Source organism: Chlamydotis macqueenii, chromosome 1, assembly GCF_036417535.1.
Source record: "Chlamydotis macqueenii isolate bChlMac1 chromosome 1, bChlMac1.mat, whole genome shotgun sequence".
Taxonomy (NCBI): domain Eukaryota; kingdom Metazoa; phylum Chordata; class Aves; order Otidiformes; family Otididae; genus Chlamydotis; species Chlamydotis macqueenii.
This window is the reverse complement of record NC_141556.1, coordinates 24532448-24555048: the sequence shown is the minus strand read 5'-3', so window position 1 is coordinate 24555048 and position 22601 is coordinate 24532448. Positions and strand designations below refer to the sequence as shown.

General features: G+C 44.7%; 1 protein-coding gene across 5 annotated transcripts in view; it reads right to left on the bottom strand.

Moving 5' to 3' along the window:
* Positions 1-11660, bottom strand: part of CADPS2 (calcium dependent secretion activator 2) — a 317678-nt gene extending 306018 nt beyond the window's left edge. For all 5 annotated transcript variants that reach the window (XM_086747222.1, XM_086747229.1, XM_086747251.1 and 2 more), the window contains exon 1: positions 11277-11660. In XM_086747222.1, the coding sequence (XP_086603348.1) occupies positions 11277-11609 (333 nt within the window). In that variant the 5' untranslated portion in view covers positions 11610-11660. The remainder of the gene's footprint in view (positions 1-11276) is intronic.
* Between the last annotated feature and the right edge of the window lie 10941 nt (positions 11661-22601).

The following is a 22601-nucleotide window of genomic DNA, read 5'->3' as shown; positions in this document are numbered from 1 at the left end:
TAATTTTCAGATTACCTTTATAGGATGTTTGATTTTTTATATTCCAAGTGGTAAAACAGAAGGCTTATATACACAAAACATAGATAGTAATTTTCTAATATTTCTTATCACGGAAAAAGGCCTGGAAGTATTAAGTAAGGGTAGCTAAAAATCCGTATGACAGAGAAAGACAACTTTAAAAGTTGGCTGTAAAAATCTCAAGTGATGTTTTTAAAGTAATTGAACTTGGGAGCCAAAGCATGCTGAAAAGAACCCAAAACCATATAAACAAGATTGGTAGAATTTGTAGCACAGAATATTTAAGTTGAAATGCTAAGTACTTCATAACCATGTACTAGCACACTCAGAAGCTCCACCGTTTGCAGCATGTATGTGGTTACAAGAATGATGCTGCATTTGGTGTTAAGCCACCACAAGCTGAATCTAAGTGTCCATTCAGACAAATATTCCAACTCTACAAGCTGAAGATTACTAGAAACAAAAATCTCTAAAGGAGTTTGTTAACTTCCATCTCCAAATAATACCGCTATTTGTTGTTCTTCAATCCCCACTGGTAGGAGACTGAAAAATCCTCTGCCTTTTAATAAGACTGTAGAAAGGAAGAGAGAGTCAGAGGGGAACTGATTACTAAGATGATTTAATATAAGATCTACAACAAATAACCACTTCTTTATTTTTATTTCTTTTCTTTGTTTATGCCCCATCCATAAGGACATCAAAATCAAAAAATAAAAAAAAAACAAACTGGTCAATATTAATATTTTAACACTAGTGCATATTTGATATATTAAATAGCTGGAATGCTGAAACATTCGTAGAACACTTTTGAATGAGAAACAGCCGCTAGTACCTTCCTACAAGGCCTCAGAATACATATTTTAGTAATAAATGATGAAAAGTATGAGCAATAGGCACAAACAGGATGCTCCCCTGCAAAAGTCAGCAAGATAAATATTCAGTGCAGACTGCCTGGATATGGATTTTTTTTTTTTAAGAAACTCATGAATTCACCATAAGAAAAACCTAAACACATAAAACAACTGCAATCTTCTGCAGAAAAAAATCTGTGGACCATAAAAACACTGTTTTCCCCAATGCACAATATCCTGCCACTCTGATTTCCATGGTATTCTCCTGCAGAAGCTGGCAGCCCATGGCTTGGATGGGTACACTCTTGGCTGGGTAAGGAGCTGGCTGGAGGGCCGGGCTCAGAGAGTGGTGGTGAATGGAGTTAAATCCAGCTGGCTACCGGTCACAAGTGGTGTTCCCCAGGGGTCGGTGCTGGGGCCTGTCCTCTTCAATATCTTTATTGATGATCTGGATGAGGGCATTGAGTGCACCCTCAGTAAGTTCGCAGATGACACCAAATTGGCTGGGAGTGTGGATCTGCCTGGGGGTAGCGAGGCCCTACAGAGGGATCTGGACAGGCTGGAGAGCTGGGCTGAAGCCAATGGGATGAGGTTCAACAAGACCAAATGCCGAGTCCTGCACTTCGGCCACAACAACCCCAGGCAGCGCTATAGGCTTGGGGCGGAGTGGCTGGAGGACTGTGTGGAGGAAACGGACCCGGGGGTACTGATTGATGCTCGGCTGAGCATGAGCCGACAGTGTGCCCGGGTGGCTAGGAGGGCCAACGGCATCCTGGCTTTCATCAAAAACAGTGTTACTAGAAGGAACAGGGAGGTAATTGTCCCCCTGTACTCGGCACTGGTGAGGCCGCACCTCGAGTACTGTGTTCAGTTTTGGGCCCCTCACTGCAAGAAAGACATTGAGGCCCTGGAACGCGTTCAGAGGAGGGCTACGAAGCTGGTGAGGGGTCTGGAGCACAGGCCTTATGAGGAGGGGCTGAGGGAGCTGGGATTGTTCAGTCTGGAGAAGAGGAGGCTCAGGGGAGACCTTATAGCTCTCTATAACTTCCTGAAGGGAGGTTGTAGTGAGCTAGGGGTCGGCCTTTTCTCTCGTGTAGACAGTGATAGAACTAGAGGCAATGGTTTCAAGCTGCGCCAGGGGAGATTCAGGCTGGACATTAGGAAATATTACTTCTCGGAAAGGGTAGTCAGGCACTGGAATGCACTGCCCAGGAAGGTGGTGGAGTCACTGACCATGGGGGTGTTCAAGAAACGTTTGGATGTTGTGTTGAGGGATATGATTTAGCTGAGAAGTATTGGTGATGGTTGGACTGGATGATCTTTTAGGTCTTTTCCAATCTTGATAATTCTGTGATTCTGTGACTCCAATTTCTGAGCACCAAGCTTGTCATCAACTCTTCGCCCTTGCTATTCTGTATTACACTGACATGGATATTGAAACTCTTCCCTTTTTTCTAGCTTAATCCTTCTCTCTGTTCCCTAGCCCAATATCTTTCTTGCAAACTCTTACCCCCAAGATATTGCTCCTTCATTTCTGTTTCATACTGAAAAGCACAACTCTCATGACCAGTGGATTTCTCTGCTGCAAATTCATTCCTCTTAACTTTGTCATTGTCCTTGCTGAACAGCTCCTCCATTCCAAAATTAATTCAGTTCAACGTACTTTCTCAATACCTTCAACTCAGTCCATGAAACCCTCTGTCACTGATTGCCATTTCTCCCCTAATCTTTGTAGGTGTGCATCATCTCTTCAGAGATCTCATTTATACACCATCTGGGCTTTGTCCTTTCTTCCGCGTCCTTGTCTGTGGCCCAAACAAGTCTACTCAAACTACTATTCTACGGATTACTTTTTTGTGTCTATACTGTCACTCAGAGTATCCCTCCTGCACTTTCATTAAATGGAAGCTGCCGGCCTCTATTTCCAAAACCCCACAGCCCAGACATCTGAACATAAATGAATCATTAATGCATGAGAGAAAAATTGAAACAGAACTGGAGAACAATTCTTGCACAATCACCTTCTCTTCTTCTAATTTTTCTTCACCAGGTCATGCAGTTAAAGAAGTACACACTGTAGCTCTGTTCATTCTTCACAATGCTGTTAATTATTGCTTTTCCTCTTCCTGACAGGAAAAACACTCAAGAACATTCTTAAACTTATTCATACAAGCAATCACGCTTGAAGAGAAGCATATGCTTTATCTCCTCGCTGCAAGATAAATAACAACCAAAAATAAATACTTTCAGGCAAGTATCATCAACTTCTAGAGAATTTTAAACAAAAAAATGAAAAGCCCTCAATGTTTATGGCTGTGAAAATAACCTCCAGAACGCAAACCTCAGCTGATGCAGCCTGGTACCCACATGCAAACACTCTGCCTTTCCTGCTGCTCAGAGTTTCCCCCACACAGCAACAAACTGAAAACTGCCTTTTCGCAGCTGCTGTTCCAAAACCCGGGGGAATCAGCTGCAAGGCACAAGAACTGGGCTGCTTTCAGTTCGGTGCCAGCACTTCCAGGCAGAAGCGGGCGTTGGAGACAGGCATTAGGCAAAGGGAACAGAAGTTCAGCAGATGCTGATCTTCTCCCTGCCTTCCCTCCTGAACGGCAACAGCTAAAAACCAAGGAGAAGTTTGAGTACCAGAGCTGCGTGTGGCACAGCCATCAGCAGGCAGCAAGAGGAGTAAACTGAAAAGAAATACAGGAGGCATCTTTGCAGCCACTGTGCCAAAAAATCTGTATGAAAAAATATTTAAAAGTTTAAAAACCTCAGAGGCTGGCACCCAGTTCAGACTGGGGCTCGGTACAACTAAATATAGGACCAGAGTCAAGGCACAAAGACCAGCACCCCAACACACATCCCTCCATCAGCAGAGGAGAGCCAAGGACCTTCCAAGAAGATGACACATCATCCCATCTTCCCTCACGGACACCTCTTGGATGATAAATGGGAAACAAGTTTTGCCTCTGAGCTATTAGCTTTCCAGTTCTAGCAAGCACACGAATAAAAGGGAAGCAACAGGAGAGAGGAATGTGTTAAGCTAGTGAAGCAGGAGACATCTAGACACAAAAAAAAAAAAAACAATCCAAGGATAACAGGAAAGTAGAACGCAAATACAGAGGTAGATTAAAAAAGCAAAACAGTATATACCAAAAGCAACTTCAGAATGATATCCACCAATATTAAGAAGAAATGGTACAAAGCCAGAAAGAGAAAAACCAAGCCTAATAAGCAGCACACAAATGGAGAGGTGACCGGTTAGCAATGTCCACAAATGTGAACTGGTGACAGCAGGTGTGCATGGGGGAAAAACAGGCGAAAATGTTACATTTGCTTTTACAGAAATACATCATTCAGTGAATAGTCAGCTAGCAATCAACAAGTATTTTCTGCTCTGGCAATATTCCACATTAAAGACAGTACACAGTAATGAACATGCTGATAGACTGCCCCTCTCCAGATACAGGGAAAGGAAAACTGTTTGGAGGGAAAAAGAATATTTTCACCAGCTTTGTTCTTCCACAGCAGCAACGAGTATGTTTCTCAGATCATGTCAGAGGAAGTTATAAGGACAAGATGAGCTGATTTAGTATTTCTGGTTTTTTTGTCACCAATTAACAACCATTATTCTCGCGTTATATTTCATGTATCTGAACAACTGCCTCCAAGGGGGGAGAAACGCAGGGCAGCCCAGCCAGCTAATTCCCCCGTATTGTTCCTGCAGAGATTACAACAGTCAACCGATTCTTCAAACTCCCTTCCTGTCAGCTTCCTTGTAGAAAAAACTAATTAAGTAGTCTTCCTCAAGCGCTTTAAATGGGGTATTTGCCAACAGAGTTAACACATTTGTCAAACTGTGTGGGTGACAGAAAGAAATAAACACCCTGAGGTCACCCATTCAGAAAAAAAAAATAAAATTGTCCCCTCAAATAATAATTAAAAAATAATCAAATTTCAAAGATAAGTATGGGTAAAATAGGCAGGGAGAACAAAACAAGCAAGTAAAAGAAGAGCCGGATGAATTTTTCTGCATAGTAAACCAGGCTTGCAGACTGTCCCTACACGTTCACTTCATTACACAGCTGTTTGCCAAAGCCTTGTTTTCCCAGCCCATTCCCAGGTTTGGTCAAGCCACACCAACCAACGCTGAGCTGGCAGGAGCTGCAGAACAGTTTAAGATTAAAACAAAACTCTGATGGATTGTCATTTCTGAAGTGCTCCTGTTAACTAGAAGGCTCTGCTTCTCCCATCACCCTCCAGTATTTCTTCACCCATGGTTGATTCAACTGCCCATCGCGAGCAACTTTCCTGCTGCTGGCAAGAACAACTTCTTCCCCAAAGAGCAAGTTCTGACTGAGGTAAAAAGATCTGTTTGTCAATAATCTTCTCTTAACATGTAGAGAGCTGTACAGGCCACCCTCCTAATGGGCTTTGACAGGATTTACCAAAATACTCTACCATAACATGACGGAAACAAAATACACATGACTTCAAGCATCATGAGAAGGTGTTATCAAGGTGTTTGTGATGGGGAAAAACAAAGAAGCAAATAAACAGGATTTAAAATGACTTTCTAAAACACTTCATAAAAAAATAAAATTTGTAAAGAAAAGTTGAAGGGAGAAACGGAAGACGTCTTCCTAGAAAGCCCTTTAGCAGAATTTTGCCAGATGGCCAAGACGTATTCTCCTTGCTACCTTAGCAGTGGGGAAAACAGCATCTTATGAAGGTGGTTCATTAGCCAAGAGACAAGTTTTCTTTTCCAAAACATGCTCAGCCAACCACAAAGTAGGTACACATCACCAGCTTAAAAGCAAGGAAAAGCGGGGCTTGGGGCAGGAGAAATAAAGACATTGAGAATAAAACTATGCTATGATCCAGAGAACAAAATCTATCCCTGTAACCCAACATTTTCCTGATAAAGTTATTTAGTGGACACATATCACTACCTCTAAAGGAGAGGTCTGCAAAGTCCAAGAAACAGAAAAGAACAAACTCACTGAGTTCAGATGAAAATAAATTACTGATTATTATCACTCCTGCTTTCGTGAATTAACCAGGAGTCCATGTTTTTGATCTACTCATGGCTGACCAGGTAGACAGAAGAGAAGAAATGGAAGGAAAACAGGCCATCGTGTATTCAGGAAGAAAACTCATTTAGTTATGAATTCTAAACAGGCAGCTCAATTACTTCTGCTACTGATCACCTATGAAAGCAAGATGTGAATTACCAGCTTTGACGTACTAAGCCTTTCAAACACTATGAAACCTTGTTAAGTATAGAAGTGTTTCTTCTCCCCTAGTCTTGGGGTTTCTGTGTGACCACTTGATTGCTGGAGTAGATTTTTAAATGTTTAGGAAGAAAAACACTGGAAGAACATCTTGTTTTGTTAGTTAATTGTAGCATTTCACTCTCCCTTCCCTCCCGAGGAACTCTGATTCACCTCCCAGATACAGAATCTGCCTTTGGCACACACTCCCCGAGTAAGACTTGAGTATGTACATGGAGCTGATTAGCATAAACCACAGTTACCAGGGTCATCATCCGATCACTGACTCTGCATACGTTCACATACACCACTTTCCTTTGATGGAAGGCAGCCACACAGGGAATGCATTTATTTTTATCACCTAAATCCCATTCTATGGACAATTCCAATCTGCTGGTTTGAGATTCAGTTTGGCTGGGGTGGGAGAGAAGAAGGAAGAAGAATGGTATTAGTTAACCATTCTCTTCTTCTCTTTTGCTGGACTAGAAAAGAAGAGGAGCGGAGAGGCAGAAAAAGAAAGATGCTGAAGTAAGTTCCAGAGGACTCATTTAAAAAAGTGGAAACTACAAAAAAAAAGTTAGACATTTCTTTAAATAAGGGATAGACAAACCTTGGTTGATGAAAGCATAACATGCAACTGCGGTGGATTGACCCTGGCTGGACACCAGGTGCCCACCAAACCCACTCTGTCCCTGCCCTCTTCAGCTGGACAGGGGAGAGAAAATATAATGAAAGGCTCATGGGTTGAGGTAAGGACAGGGAGAGATCACTCAGCAACTACTGTCACAGGCAAAACAGACTTGACTTGGGGAAATTAGTTTATTACCAATCAAATCAGAATAGGATAATGAGAAATAAAATCAAATCTTAAAACACCTTGCCCCCACCCCTCCCTTCTTCCTGAGTTTAACTTCGCTCCTGAATTCTCTCCCTCCTCCCACCGAGCAGCGCAGGGGCACAAGGAATGGGGGTTGAGGTCAGTTCATCACACTTTGTCTCTGCCGCTCCTTCCTCCTCTTCCTCCTCTTCCTCCTTCCACACTCTTCCCCTGCTCCAGCGCGGGGTCCCTCCCATGGCAGACAGTCCTCCATGAACTGCTCCAGCACGAGTCCTTCCCACAGGCTGCAGTTCTTCATGAACTGCTCCAGCGTGGGTCCCTTCCATGGGGTGCAGTCCCTCAGGAACAGACTGCTCCAGCGTGGGTCTCCCATACGGTCACAACGGCTTCTAGCAAACCTGCTCCAGCATGGGCTCCTCTCTTCATGACGCCACAGGCCTTGCCAGGAGCCTGCTCCAGTGTGGGCCCTCCACAGGCCACAGCCTCCTTTGGGCACCCACCTGCCCCAGCGTGGGGTCCTCCACGGGCTGCAGGTGGATCTCTGCTCCTCCATGGGCCTCCATGGGCTGCAGGGGCACAGCCGGCCTCACCATGGGCTGCACCTCGGGCACTCTGCCAGGAGTGACTTTACTCCTCCCCCTCCTTCTGCACTGACCTTGGCGTCTGCAGGGCTGTTCCTCTCACATACTCTCACTCCTCTTTCTGGCTGCAACTGCTTTTCCCCAGAAGTTTTTTCCTCCTTCTTCAATGTTATCCTGGAGGTCCTACCACTGTCACTGATGGGCTCGGCCTCGGCCAGTGGTGGGTCCGTCTTGGAGCCGTCCGGCACTGGCTCTGTCGGACACAGGGGAAGTTTCTGGCAGCTTCTCACAGAAGCCACCCCTGTACCCCTCCGCCACCAAAACCTGGCCACACAGACCCAATACAGTGAGGGGCTGATGCATTCATATTTCTCTATAAGTTTGGAAAATACATGACCAAATGTCCATAAATATCTATTGAAAATATGTTACAAACTATGTATTACTTCTACTCTGTAGAACTAACTCCATCTGTCAGGATCTGCACCCCACCTTGAAAAATCACGCCATGCCTTCAGTTCTACATCTCTAATATGAGCTCACTCTTCCTTCTCTACCACAAATCTACCAGTCACCAAAGTAAGACAGGATGTAATAACAGTAGGTCACCAGCTAACTCTGAACAGTTTAAAAGAGTATTTCTACCACATATCCTACAGATTGAAAAGATACATGCAGCCTGATTACAAAAATACGTTTCAGCAAAGTCTGGGCTAAATTATAGTGAATTTGGCATTAAAAACAAGTTACTGGAGTTGACGGACTCCCGTGAATTATGATAGTTCTTTTTTTCCTTAAAGTTTTATTTCCTTTTTCTTTCTAATTAATCTTATCTATCACAATAGAGCTGGGCTAATTTTACTCAGTGAGAAGAAAGAAGGATGAGAAAGGACAGCAGAGGAGTGAAACACTGCCTGCATTTAAAATTCTTCACATTAATTAGTATAACTCAGTCCATTAAGTATGATGGTTTCAAGATACCGTATAGTACATTCTAATCTGGTACTGAAGCAAGAACATAAGAAGCCAGCCATATTGTAAACCATTTCCTTACTGATATTACAACGCAATTGAGGATATTTGATATGTGAATCCTATCTCATTGCCTGCCTGGATAATATGTTCCATATTAAAAGAGAAGCAAACTGCATCCTGCAATATTTGCTCAGCAATATGCCAAATGAACTGGCAGAAAGAATAAATTACTTCTGCTCTCAAGCAGGGTGGATACTATTCTTAAGTTATCAGAAAGACTGCCGGTGCAAAAGCATTCTGAAGAGTGCACAACCAGTCTGGGCTGGGAGCTGGAACCACAGAGCATCGCAGGTTCCAGTTTAAAACCATACCTTGGATCACACATCCATTGATGATGGACAGGGTGTGCAGTAGTTAACAGCTCCAGCTAAATAACACAGGTAGGGAACCTCAGCCCAGCTCGCACTGGACAGCCAGCCGCTAACAGAGGTCAGATGTGAAGAGCAAGAGATTAAGGGACAGTCCGCATCTGTATCGTATCCTGGCAGTGAGAAAGAGAGAAGACATTATCTCTTATCTTATTCGGGAGACAAGACAGCCTTTTAACCTCTGGAATCCGAGTGTAGCTATCACACATCCAAAAGCGTCTCACTGCAGGTAACAGCATAAGACAGGTGGGTTGCACTCTCATTCCTAGGGCTGACACGGGGCCACCGCACAGCACAGAGTGCAAAAATTAAGAGCACGAACGAGGGCTCCTTCACACAGCTCTCAGCAATCCTGAACTATCAAAGTGGGTCTTCTGAACTCGCAAAACTCAGGGCCAGCTCTGCTACCCTCTACTCAGTAACTCATGGGGTAACGTATCAAACAGTCAAGGAAGGATGTTTATGTGCACTTCATTATTTCTAGAGAGAGGCACTGCTCCTACAAAGAATTTTCTTTTTGTGTTCTGTCTTCGTTAAAAACACTAGTTCCTGACCAGCAAACGACAAATCATCCTTGTTCTGCAGCTCAATTCCAAAACACGACAAAAATATCTTTCTACACATAGTAGTTAAACCAGAAGTCAGAGTTTATTTCAAAACAGTAATTAGCACAAGTACCATCTAATTTTAGGTGTCAAATCAATTTTGTCAATCAATCTGTTCATTACTCATCTGTTAAATCCACAACTGTTGGATTTCTGTATTTGCTGCACATCAGTAATGGCTTTTAACACATCTTATTAATAAAAATAATTAATACTGTCGCTATTTTTAAAGTGCAGTTCCTATGCTTAGTGACTGAGATCAGTGAGAACTTCTCAGTGCTCAGTATCTTCTGCAGCTGATGGCCACAAGTTGTAACTTGGAAGCTGCTGAGGAAAATGTCATCAAGAAGAGGGCAATGCAGGACTGGAGCAGGTCACACAGATGGGTTGCAGGATCTCATCTCTGGAGGCTTTCGAGCCTCCTGCTTGAACCTAGACTGATATCAACACTGCATCAGGTCAGTTTTGGCTTTGTCCAGCGGGAAGTCACACCTAGATGACCCCCAGATGTCCCTTCAAAATATCATTTCTATGATGACTCTTATTTGGGGTGGGGAGTCCTCAGTGGGATGGTGAAAATTCCCATTTTGCCAGATTTTCTTTGACTTCCTGCTTATGAGATGTCTTTATACAGGCTTCACAGTTTAAATACCTAACACTTAATAAAAACAAAATGTTCTTCCAGAATTAATCTTATTATTACCACTACGTTAACTTGTCAGACAATCCACTAAGCACAAATTACCTACAGCAGGCATAATTCAGACACCTCAAGACATTCAGAATTGGATTTTACAAACCCTTAGAGATATGGAAGTACCAAGATCATTAAAAAGCCAACTGCAACTGCATTCTTTCCCTCTGGAAAGTGATGAGGACGGGGGGGGGGGGGGGGGGGTGTGTGTTTCTTTTCTGCTTTGATTTGGGTTGGTTTGTTTGTTTTACAGAACTGAAAGCTTAAAAAAAACCAAATTTTTTTTTAGATTAAATATTTAAAGAACTGAGCTTTTAAGTGGCCATAGGGAAATGCAGCGCTTTGCTTCAAAACTTTAAGCATTCTACCTATTAAGTGGCTGAAAAGTAACAGGGAACAAGCACTGTTGCAGGACGCACACCTACCCCGTACTTGCCAGTTCTCAAGAGCTCATCTCTCACGAACAGAACAAAATGTAGAGAATAATTCTGGTCAGCCTTCACTAGAAGGCCATTCTCCTCGCAAACATGCACATTAACTGTTTGTCTGTGCAGAGAGACTGCACTTAATAATTAACGAAACAAAACAGTTTTCTCGTTCACCTCAGTATTACGCCTGAACTTGGCCGAGAGGGGCACAGACGGTCAGAAGAGGGTTTCCAGGAGGCACCTCCGGGAGGTTTAGCTCCATCCATCGCCCAACGCCGAGAAGCAGAAACACCTCCTCCACCGCCAAACGGCCCGACCGCCCTCAGCCCGCACTCTGCGCTCCTGCTGCCTTGGCACGGGCCACTTTAAGCGCAGCTCTAAAAACTTAACACAGACTTTACCCCTGCGGACCGACGGATTCCCAGGCAAGCGTGCCCCTGCGGGGAAGCCCCGCTGAAGCCCAGCTTTGGCAGCACCCCTCTCCAACACCTCCCGGCGGGGCCGCTCCCCGCGCCGCTTCCCGCTCAACCTGTTGCGGGCCGGAGCGCGGCGGCGGCGGGTGGCGGGGGGGAGGCCGGGGCTCACCTTCTGCTGCCGGCGGGCCATGTCGGTGGGCTGCTTGGCGTTGAAGGGGTGGGCGATGCACCTCGCGATGAAGACGTAGAGCTGCAGCCGGAGCCGCTTCTCCCGCTCCTCTCGCTGCAGGCGCTCCTGCTCCTCCCGGCCCTCGCTCAGCACCGAGGGGCTGGGGCTGGGGCTGCCCGCCCGCGCCGCCCCGGCCTCTCTGCCCCGCGCGTCCCGCGGCGGCGGCGGCAGCGAGCGCGACGAGCCGCCGCCCGCCGCCACCAGCAGCACGTCCCGCCGCTCCTCTTCCAGCACCTCATCGGATTCCTCCTCGCTGGAGGAAGGGTCCAGCATCGCGCCGGGCGGGCGCGCCCCGCAGCCGGGCGCCGAGCGAGGCGGGGAGCGGCGCGCACCTTTCCGGACACGTCGAGTTTACACACGGACTGTTTCCGACCGGCGGTGGCGGCCGCCGGGCGGGAGCGGAGGGGCGGAGAGGGGGGGCGGAGTTTGGGAAGGGGGGTCGAGCCTGGGTTGCCGTGGGAATTGCTCCCAGCGGCTCCCGGCGGAGGCGGGGCCGGGGCCGGGCTGACACCTCGGCCCGCCCCGGCGGGGGGCACCGGTCCGCAGGTGGCCGCACCTGCCCTGGCATGGCTTGGCACGGCTTGGCCCGGCACGGCTTGGTTTGGCACGGCAGGACTCGGCACGGCTCGGCTGCTCCCAGCGTCTAGGGGAGCTGGGAAAGGCCCCGGCCCCCACCCAGCAGCCCTGGACCCCTGCAGCCTGCCGGACCCGGCTGCGCCCCGCCCCGCGTCCCGGGCAGCGAGGCTCGCTGCTCGCCAGCCGCCCCGGGCACTCGGGGACGCCGTGCTGGGGCTGGGGGGGGGGCAGGGGGCTCTGTCCTTCCTCCGATCGGCTCGGCTCACAGAAAGCTGCCTTAAAACAGTGGCGACTGACTGAGGCTCTGCCCGCCCATCTCTGGGCCTCTGCTCATCAACAGTGCCAAGTTTTGAAAGCTCTGAATGGAAACTCAACAAACTCAAGCGCCCTGCCCAGTTCTCGCTGTATGAGCTGGGCTGGGTTTAGGCCGGTGAAAGTCCATTCCCAGTATTTCTCCAGTAGGAGATTTCAGGAAGGATTTTCAAAGCCAGCAGGTATCTCCTGAGCTTTCAGAAGGTGAAATGACTCCTGCTGCAGGCAGAAGCTGGGAGCTAACTGGCAGCACGAAGCGCTAGAAGTCTGGGTTCTGCCTCTGGATATCTGCTGGAGGAATGAGGTGGAGCACAGAGAGAGAGCTGTGCTGACAATCACACCGGCTTTCTTCAAAGTCTGGGCACGAAGCGTAGCAGCCATATAAAAATAAGTACATTATTTATATGATTAGCTCATGTCCTTAACGTTAACTGGTAGCAGCAGGCAAAATTTGTGAAATGCAGAAAGTCACTGAGGGAAAAGTATGAATGTTGAACATCTCAGGTCACATTTCCTGAGTCCAGGAACTGCTAAGGCCAGTTTTCCTAGGTACCACCATCACCAGTCACATGCCAGTGCTTTTGTTCCCAGTGTATAATTGCAAGTAGTGCTAGTCCTGTAGTAGCTACGAGGTTGTTCCCTAAAAAATATGGAGCTGGTTACTGTAAATTACTTTTTCACTAAGAGGAATCCAACATGCGCTCAGATTTGTGGGTGCCTTTTGCAATAATTTGTTCTCATTCTAATGGCAAGTAAAAGTAAAGCAACACTATAAAAAACTTGCCACAAAAACACCAACTGGGATATTAACTGTCTGAAACGCAAAACAATCGGGTCCCAAACATTTTTAAATGTAATGACTCAGTACAGCGGTGTCATCTCACCAGTACTGCTGCATTAAGGCCAGGATGATCATGTTATCATACATAAGATTACATGACTCTTCTTGATAGAAAAGATTTTGTTTGCTCCACTAGCTGCTGCCCACACCTTTTTGGAGAGACCTCTCTTATTTTTCTTCATGCTTTGTAACAGAATCACAGAGCTGCTGAGATTGGCAGGGACCTCCTGAGATCATCCAGTCCAACCCTGAGAGCAGGATCACCTCAAGAAGGTTGCCCAGGGCTGACTCCAGTCAAGTTTTGAATGTCTGCAGGGATGGAGACTCCACAACCTCTATGGGCAACCCATGCCAGTGTTTGACCACTCTCACAGCAAAAAAAAAGGTTTATCTTATGTTTAAATTGAATTAATTTCCTGTATTTAATTTTCTGCCTATTACTTCTTGTCCTTCCCTGGGTACCACAGAGGAGAGTCTGGCTCTGGTTTCTTTACTTCCCTCCATTAGGTACTCCTATATGTTGATAAGATTCCCCTGAGCCTTTTCTTCTCCAGGTTGAGCAATCCCAGCTCTTTCAGCCTCTCCAAGTCATCAATCACCTCCCTGACCTTTAACTTTCTCCAAAATGTCCATGTCCCATGTCTCATGTCCTGGAGCCCAGGGCTGGACGCAGTGTTCCAGATGTGGCCTCACCAGTGATGAGGAGAGGGGAAAGACCACACCCTTGTCCTGCTGGCAACACTCATCCCAGTGCAGCCCAGGAGGCTGTTGGCTTTCATTGCTGCAGGAGTGCACTGCTGGCTTATGTTCAGCTTGGTGGCCACCAGGAGCTAAATCTTTCTGCAAAGCTGCTTTCCAGCTGGTCAGCCCCTAGTCAGTACTCACGCATGGGGGTTTTCATTCTCAGGTGCAGGACTTTGCAATTCCCTTTGTTGAACTTCTTGAGATTCATGTTTGCCATTTTCTCCAGCCTGCTGAGATCCCTCTGAGCAGCAAAACAACCGTGTGGCATATCAACCACTCCTCGTAATTTCATGTCTGCAGACTGTCAGTGTACCCCGTCCCACTGTCCAGGTCATTAATGGAGATGTTAAACGGTATTGGTCCCAGTATCAATCCCTGGGTATACCAGTACTGACTGACCTCCAGGTGATCTTTGTGCTTCTGATCACAACCCTCTAAGCCAGACAGTTCAGTCAATTTTCACTACACCCCACTGCTCACTTATCTAGCTGCACTTCATCAATTTGTCTATGAGGATGTTACAGGAGATGATGTTGAAAGCCTGGCTGACGTCAAGATAAACAACATACACTGCTCTCCCTTCATCCTCCAAGCCAGTAATTTGGCCATGGAAGCCTATCAGGTTGGTCATGCACTATTTCCCCTCCGTAGATCCATGCTGGCTGCTCCCAGTCACTTTCTTGCTTTGAATATTTTTGGAAATAGTTTCCAGGATTATTGCTCCATCACCTTCCGGGGATCAAGGTGAGGCTGACTGGCCTATGGTTCTTTCTTCTTATCTTGACTGAAGACAGGAGTGCTATTGGCTTTCTTCCACCACTTGTAACATCCACTTTAAAAGTCTTCCTTAGAGCTGCATGCAAAGGACCTCTAGCAAGGCAGCAAAAGCCTTGTACTTTGCTTTCAGGCCTCATCTTTTCTCACTGTATCTCCTTATTTAGGGAAAAAAAGAAAAACAAGAATGATTTAGATTTTGTTTTCTGTGAGACCAGGCTCAAAATAGAATGTTCTCAACCTGAATTGACTGCATCAATAAAATAATTTACAATATCTATCAGCATATCTAACAGCTTAAGATGAACACTCTTACCTTCTGCAGCTACTTTTGACACAACTCTTTATTTGGTATTGTGTGTTTCCATCCTGAAAGCTACTCTCACCTAAGATTGCTTGAGGTTTTTTTTCTGACTTCTTGTTAGTTCTTGGTGCTTTTTTTTTTTTTTTTTGTCTGGTGCATTTAAATGTAGAGTATCATCTTTTAGATTTTACACATTTCTGCAGAGCAGAAAAGCCACTCTTCCTGAATTCTTGGTGTACTTTACTGATAATGCTGCCATCAAACATTGGTGCTATCAGTCTTGTAAGAATCAGTCAGAACTTGTCCCTGAATTCCTCAAATGCTTGTGCTAAAATGCTGCTCAACCGGTTAAGTACACAAATGTCAATGCAGAATGTTTATATTCAAATACCTATATGCATAAAATATCCAGCCACAACAATGAAAAGTCATTCATTAGTCCTCATTAAGATAATCTAACCAAACTGATTTTATTTGTACTTTCTCTTTGCTACGTCCAGCCTCAGCACAGGTTTATTTACAGCTGCACTCATTCAAGTGCAATTTTTTTTTCTGCCTAGATGTTATATTTTGCCTAATGTAGTTTGTAAAGCATACTTATTATAACAAAATGGTGTTAAGAACTGGACTGTTCTTTTTTTTTATATGGCAATGAAATGAGGATTTTGTCAATAAAGCTTTAGATTTAGAGGAAAAATAGTTAATGGTGAAAAGCTCAGTTTTGAACTGATCCGAGATTTTTATTTCAAGATGCAGATAAAAATTTTAGCTGTTTTCAGATCCTTCATTTGGGAAAATATGTGTCTAAAAATAAGGTGTATAAAAATATGTTTATGGTTAGTAAAGATTTCATATTCTAGAATCAGTCCCTTGTAATTCACTTATAAACTGTCTTTTGGTCATAAAATTCATTATTAGTTTGACGCTCAGTAGTTCGCAGTAATGAGTTTTAGCTTCATGCAGTGCATTGTCAGTTTAGACACTTCTTGAACTATTTTCCGTAATGCTTTGGATTACCAAATCATGTGATTAGGCACGAATCTCACCTTACGTTATTTGTAAGCAGGTCATAGCCAAAGCCAGACATGCCAGTGATGTTCCTAGGGTGCTTTGTAATTGCTGTAGCATGGGAATTTACTACTCCAGGCAGCGCTGAGCAGCGGGCAAATTTCTGCCTCTCCCTTTGCCTTATTCACTGTGACCACCTTTGTCTGTGTCCCATGAACTTGTGGAGGAAAACTTGAAAGCATGAAGGAAGACTGCCACGAAAGTACAAGACCTAAAAGTAAAGTAGCAGAAATAACCACATTTAATTTTATTTTTTTTTAATAATATGATGGTGAAGGTGAGCATATATTGTTTTTGTGGCTTGGCTTACATTTTCTGAAGGCTGCTTATTGTTGATGCTATTGTCCATTGATATGTATGAGCCTAGGCAAGAACACATAATGGAGATGCTGTATGGGTGTGTGGAATAAGTAATGTGGATTTACAATCCTCCTGGAAGCAGGAAGTTTGAAAGTGCATTAGAGCTTGTATTCTGCTTTACAATGAGCAGCATCCAGTAGATCTTCGTAACGATACATTTATCAGCATTCATGTGCTACCAGTGTGCAGAGCTCAGCTCTACAGTGTGAGAAGTTTGTGCATAGCTGATGCATTTCCCAGTCCTCTAACCTTCCCATGCAGCAGATTGTTTTATTGCTTTGTGAAGACTTTGCAGGAGCTGGCTAAAATTTCTTCAGATTTCATCTCTGGGATTCATTCATTCATTTCATTTCAGGAATGCATTTCTCCCAGAGGCATGTCAGATGGTACCTCTCCATTAACTTCAGGTGTTCTGAGCAGAGTCGGGTATTTAGATAGGGATTTGTGGAGAGAAATCACGAAGTAATTGTTTGATGTTGGCCAAACTGTTGACCTAAAATGGGTTTGGCTGTAGTAACTGAGCGTTGCAATGAATAGAGCTCTTCAGCTTGCGTTGACAAAATCAATAGAGAGCTATCCCTGAAAACAGGTTGTCATCTATTTACTTCATAGTGGGTCTCACTATAGCACTATATAGGTGGTGAAAGTCTGCATAAATATTCACACAGCTCCCTTCTGATGCCTGAAAAGATGGGATTTATTTTTTCAGTCCTCTCAACCACACAAGCAAGTGGCAGTGCATTCACAGGCTTAGAAGGTGGAGAGGACATTGCATCACATTTTTTTTTTTTCTGCACTCTTGAAGCCATCACCGTGCTGTTGCTCTGCTGCGAAGTCTTTCTTGTCCACCACAACCTCTTGCATTTTCAGACAATAATGGGGCTGCTTAAATCAAACACCTTTGCTCCACTGATCTTTGTCAGTATTGCAGAGCTTAAGAAAGCATTCCTCCCAATTTTGTTCCATTTGATTTCACTGCCTAAGAGTAATTAAACAAAATGACCTTTATGTCCTGATATTTCCTTTTGGCATGCCAGAACTGGATGCCAGTGCTCATGAGCTAGATAGCTCTCAGACAAGAGCATAGGGAATAATGAAGAGCATCCACATGCTTGATTCCTAGCTAGCTTCTGTAGCCCTTAAGAGAAATTCCCATCCACTCCTCAGGTGAGTCCCCAGGGGCAGCTGACCAGTGTAAGTGATGTCAATAGCTGATCCATGTAAAGAAAAAAACTAAGATGGATCAAAGTATTTCCACGCGTAGATTCCAGTTTTATTGCTGAATTTTAGTTCATGCATATGTATGTAAATGTAAAGAAATATGTGAAAAAATGCTAATCATACGTCCTGCTCTGACATCTTGGAGGTACTGCATTACTCACAAGCTGTGCAGCATCTATGTAATGAGCAGGTTATTGCTAAGAGGCCAGATGAAAATTCATGTCACATCACTTAGTACTAAAAGCTATTCTAAAAAAATTGAGATTTTGGAGTGAATTTGATTCAAGATAGCCTTGTGTCTGAAATGTAGTGTTGTTCTCCACACCTTAAGCTCAAGTAGTTAAGGCAATCTGATTTTTCAGTATGAGGTTGAATATGTGATATTAATATCTCCCTTAAAATTCTAAAGAAGTATCCAAATCCATTTTTCTTAAAGGAATATTTCTACCCACAAGGAACCTCTCTACCCTGCAACCTGTCTTTATTAGCAAGGGATGTTAGGACCATATACACTACAGGGTCTATTGTCCTGTTACCTTAACAATGCCTCATTGCCTTAACAAAGTCTCATTATCGGTTAATAAACTTCTGAATTAGCAACATCAAGAAATGTACAGAGCAATAAAATAGCCTTTGTTTAGCCGTAATACAATAATGCTTTCATGTGGTTGTTACCATTAACACACAGATAGCATTATTTTTACTAGGGATTGTTACTGCTTTCTAAAATACTTGGTTTTTCAGCAAGCCCAAATGCTTGCTGATGTGAGCGGTGTGGAGTAAGTAACACAGTGGAACGTGGTATCTCTTACGGGATAGTGCAGATGCTGCACGTGTGACACTGCCAGATGTTCCTAGCGAGTTCCAGTGAATCCTGTCACAGCTCTACAGGAAAGTGCTTGCTTAAGCCCTGTTCAGGTCTGTAAACAATAATAGAAAGCAGGCTTGGAAAGGATCTTAAGAAGTTATTGGGATTGTACTTCTGCTCCCAAATAAGATCTGCTACACCTAATGCATTTGTGACGGACGCTTGTCTAACCTTCATCTTAATACCTTCAGGTATTTCACCTCCCTAGGCAGACAGTTCCAACCACTGAACTCTCTTTCAATTCAGAAAGCTTGCCTTCCTGTTACCCTAAGGCCCCCATTCTGGAAACTTGTGCCATGCATGGGAGCATGCAGCCTAGCCTCTGTTCCTACTGCTCAAAATGTCCCAAACCCTGGCCCTGCTCGCCCTGCACTGTGTTTTCTCAATTCCTGGGCACGCAGGAGGACAAAGCACTTTGCCTCCACTTTCCTACAGACCTGTTCTGCTCAGTCTAGACAAGGGCAAACCTTAAGAGCTTTCCCCCTGAGGGGAATCTCCCTGGGTGCAAGAGGGGCTCATCTGAAAAAAAACATGATGTCCATCTGTCCATCACGCCTCTGTGATAACATATGTAAGAAGGAGAAAAAAAAAAAAAAAAAAAAAAAAAAGTAAAGAAGCAGGGGCAGAGAGGCAGAGGCGCAAGCCTTGTGGGCCTTGCAGGCCTCACCCTCTGGCCTCCCGCCGGGTGGCCATCTGGGCCCAACTCAGCCCAGCCCGGCTGCAAGAAGTGGAGAGAGGAGATGTGAAGAGAACCTGAGAGGCATCTGCCAGCCGGTTGTGAACAATTTCTTGTGAGAGGAACGGCTGCAAACACCAAGGTCAGTTAAAAAGGAGGGGGAGGAGTAATGCTGCTCCTGGCAGAGATTCCCTTGCAGCCCGTGGTGCAGCCCATGGTGAGGCCGGCTGTGCCCCTGCAGCCCATGGAGGCCCTCGGAGGAGCAGAGATCCACCTGCAGCCCGTGGAGGACCCCACACTGGGGCAGGGGAGGAGTGTGAGGAGTTCTTCCCCCGAGGAGGAAGGAATGGCGTAAAGCAACATATGATGAACTGACCATAACCTCCATTCTCTCTTCCTCATATGCCATTCGGGGAGGGGAAGGAAGTAGACCTAATTTGAAATTAAGTTAAGCCTGGGAAGAGGGAGGGGTAGGGAGAAGTTGGTTTTGTTCTCTCACTAACCTGCTTTGGTTTTATTATTAGTAAGAAATTGAAGTAGTTTTCCCCAAGTTGAGTCTGTTTTGCCCGTAACGGTAACTTTAAGGATCTCTCCCTGGCCTTATCTCAAACCTTGAGCTTTTTGTTGTATTATCTCTTCCCCATTCCCTCGGAGGGTGGGGAGAGCGAGTGACAGGCTGCATAACTTGGTTGGGAGTGGTGGTTAAACTATGACACCACCTTTTTATACTGAAGAGAAAAGCACTTACAAAGGCAACCAGACCTGGTTCTCCATTTGGTGCCAGTGCATGGAGAAAGAAGCACCCGGTGGATTTTCAGGGCAGCAGGCAGAGGTCAGACATGGACTGAGCCAGGCCCTGTCCCTCTTCCAGGAGCTGCAGCTGAGTGTGCTCTTGCAATGGACTTGTGGTGCTTTTTGAGCTGGAGCAGAGGAAACCAAGTAGCTCATTCTTCTGCTTCCTTCAGCATTGGCCTGGAGTTTGATTCCAGGTTCACAGAGGACAGGAATGAGAGGGGACAGTACCTGGGAGGTGCCGGTGCGAAGAGCAGCATAGAGAGTTTTCAGGAGCAGGAGAGGGAGTTTTCACCCTCTTGCTGGCAATGAGCTTGGGGCTGCTAAAATCTACACCATGTCCCTGAGCAATTTAAACCTATTAGTCTCATCTGTCTGCAGTGAACATGGAAAACAGTTTATTCCCTTCCTATTTATAAAAGGCTTTTGTGTGATAAGGAATTCTCAGTCTGCTCAGCTTTCTGTGGGCTACGTGATCCCTCAGTCTTTCTGCGTAGGCGATGGGTGCAAATTCTGATTTTCCCTGTTTCTTGACAGTTAAAGTCCATTTTTCCTTAAGTGGCACTATCAAAGGTATGCTAGCCTTACCACATCATGTTGAACAGACAGGATACCTTATGAGCTTACATATGGTTGTTCTTTTAAGACTTCCAGTCGCAGAGCTGCCTTTTTTCCCTAACACTAGGAGCTGAGAAGCCACCTACATCATTCTGCTTGTGTTAGAAATTTGGACCCACTCTCCAGTCAAAGTAGGGATTTTGTGCAGTGCTATTGGTGGTGAGAAGTGCTCTGTGATCATGAAAGGAGTAGGGATGAGGTGGGGAGAGTGATAAGAGGGATGCAGGAGGGGCTCAGCCTTCCAAGTTCTTCCTTCTCTCACTACACAAGCCTGCAGTTTTGCATGCCGGGTACTTAAAAAATCTTTTCAGGTCATGATTATTCTGTTAATTTTATTTTATTTTTTTTTATAACCTCAGATTCCTAGCTGTGTACATAAGTAATTAAATAACCAATTTTACAGTTTCTGTCGAATCTTCCCAGGAACTGAGCCTGTAACTGAATAGTGTGAAGGCTGACTGCTTGCATAGTTCAGGGAAATCCTTTCTTGTTTGTTCTAACCTCTGGACTTCAGTCTCAGTCTAGTCACCTACAATTAATTTGTCTTCTTTTAAGGTGTATGTTGGAGTTCAGGTGGATTGACAATGTCCTTTTCATGTCTTCCGTTCCATTTGTTATGGAAATGAACTGTCATTTAACATGGCCCTATTCTGCACCGCAGTGACAGATGAGTGGAGAATCAACCTTCTGGAAAAGAAAACGAATTGACTTTAGGCATTGGTGCCCTAACATCTAAAAAAACCAGCCAGAGTCAACGTTTGTTTTGTCAAATTCTGGATAAGGAAATAAATGGTACAGAGGGTCATTAACTCATATCCTAAATGATTCGTATAAAGGAAATATTCTGAGATGGCAAAAAAAAAAGATTAGCTGCTTAATCAAACCATTCCACAAGGATGATGAGCGTGTATGGAAATTTCTTCAAGGGTTTGAAGTGGCAACAAGACAACCTTGTGGTTTTGACCAGGTCTCCCCACTGCATGCAAGGAAACCAGCTTGGTTCAAACCCTTATGGAGTGATATATGGTAATTTTCTGTTTCATGATGAAGGGAGCATTCGAGCGCATTGGCAGACCTTTTACAGCATATGGTCAAAACAAAAAGAATCCCTGCTGTCACGGATGAAATCTGCATTTTGAGTACTCGGACAGTCAAAATCTGCTCAGATGCTTGAATTTGATGTATTTTCTTCTAGAAGAATTCTTTGCAAACAGCTTATGTACTTCATTGCGCAGAAAAATGTTGCAGAGAATACAGATAGAGGCAGCTGTACCAAGCATACCCAAAGGCTGTGCTCTGGGAAGGGCAGAAAGCTCTCACTGTGATTATGCCTCTTTAAAAAGCCTTCTAATTGTACCCAGTTGTCCATGTTTTGAATGTAAATCCTGATAAGTTAGAACTTGATTCAAAGTCCACCGATGACAGTGGTTTTTCTCTTCAGTGGGCTTTTCTCTGTTCTTTTTCAGCAGGCTCCTAAACTCTGCCCTGCATTTGAACTTGAATGAACTTGCTAGTTGGATGTGCCAGAACAGAATAATTTCTAAACCAGAGATAAGAGAAGTCTTGTTAGTGTCTGGATTTATCATTTAGAAGACCTTCTTATAGCCTTTCTGAAGGGGGATATTTTTAGACCTGATAGGCTGGAACCATTTTTTAATCACTCATTTTTAAATTACTATTCCGTGGCTAGACTTGAATCATATACTTCTTTAGATTTTATTTTGAACCAGCCCAGTAAGTTAAACCATGTCAGTGGAAGTGACATTGCACTCTCTTCTCTGCATTACCGTAGCTGTTATAGGCTTTCTCATACTCTCAGCCTCTTGGTCTTCTAACACGATGCCTTGGGTTAGCTGAAGGTCTGATTTCAATACAGTTGTTTTAGTACAGTTCAGTTCGTTCTTCACAGGTTACCTGACGATTCCTTTTCCCGAGAAATTTTTGGTTACAACATGAAGTTGCATTATTGCATTATTCATGCAATTTGCCGCAATCTTAATAGTATCTGGGTATGTTCTCTTTAACTTCATCAACTGCAGTTCATATACTGAGTGAGAATTCAGCTTTCATATTCCCCCCACTCTCTCCTAAAAACCCCTGCCCTTCCGCTT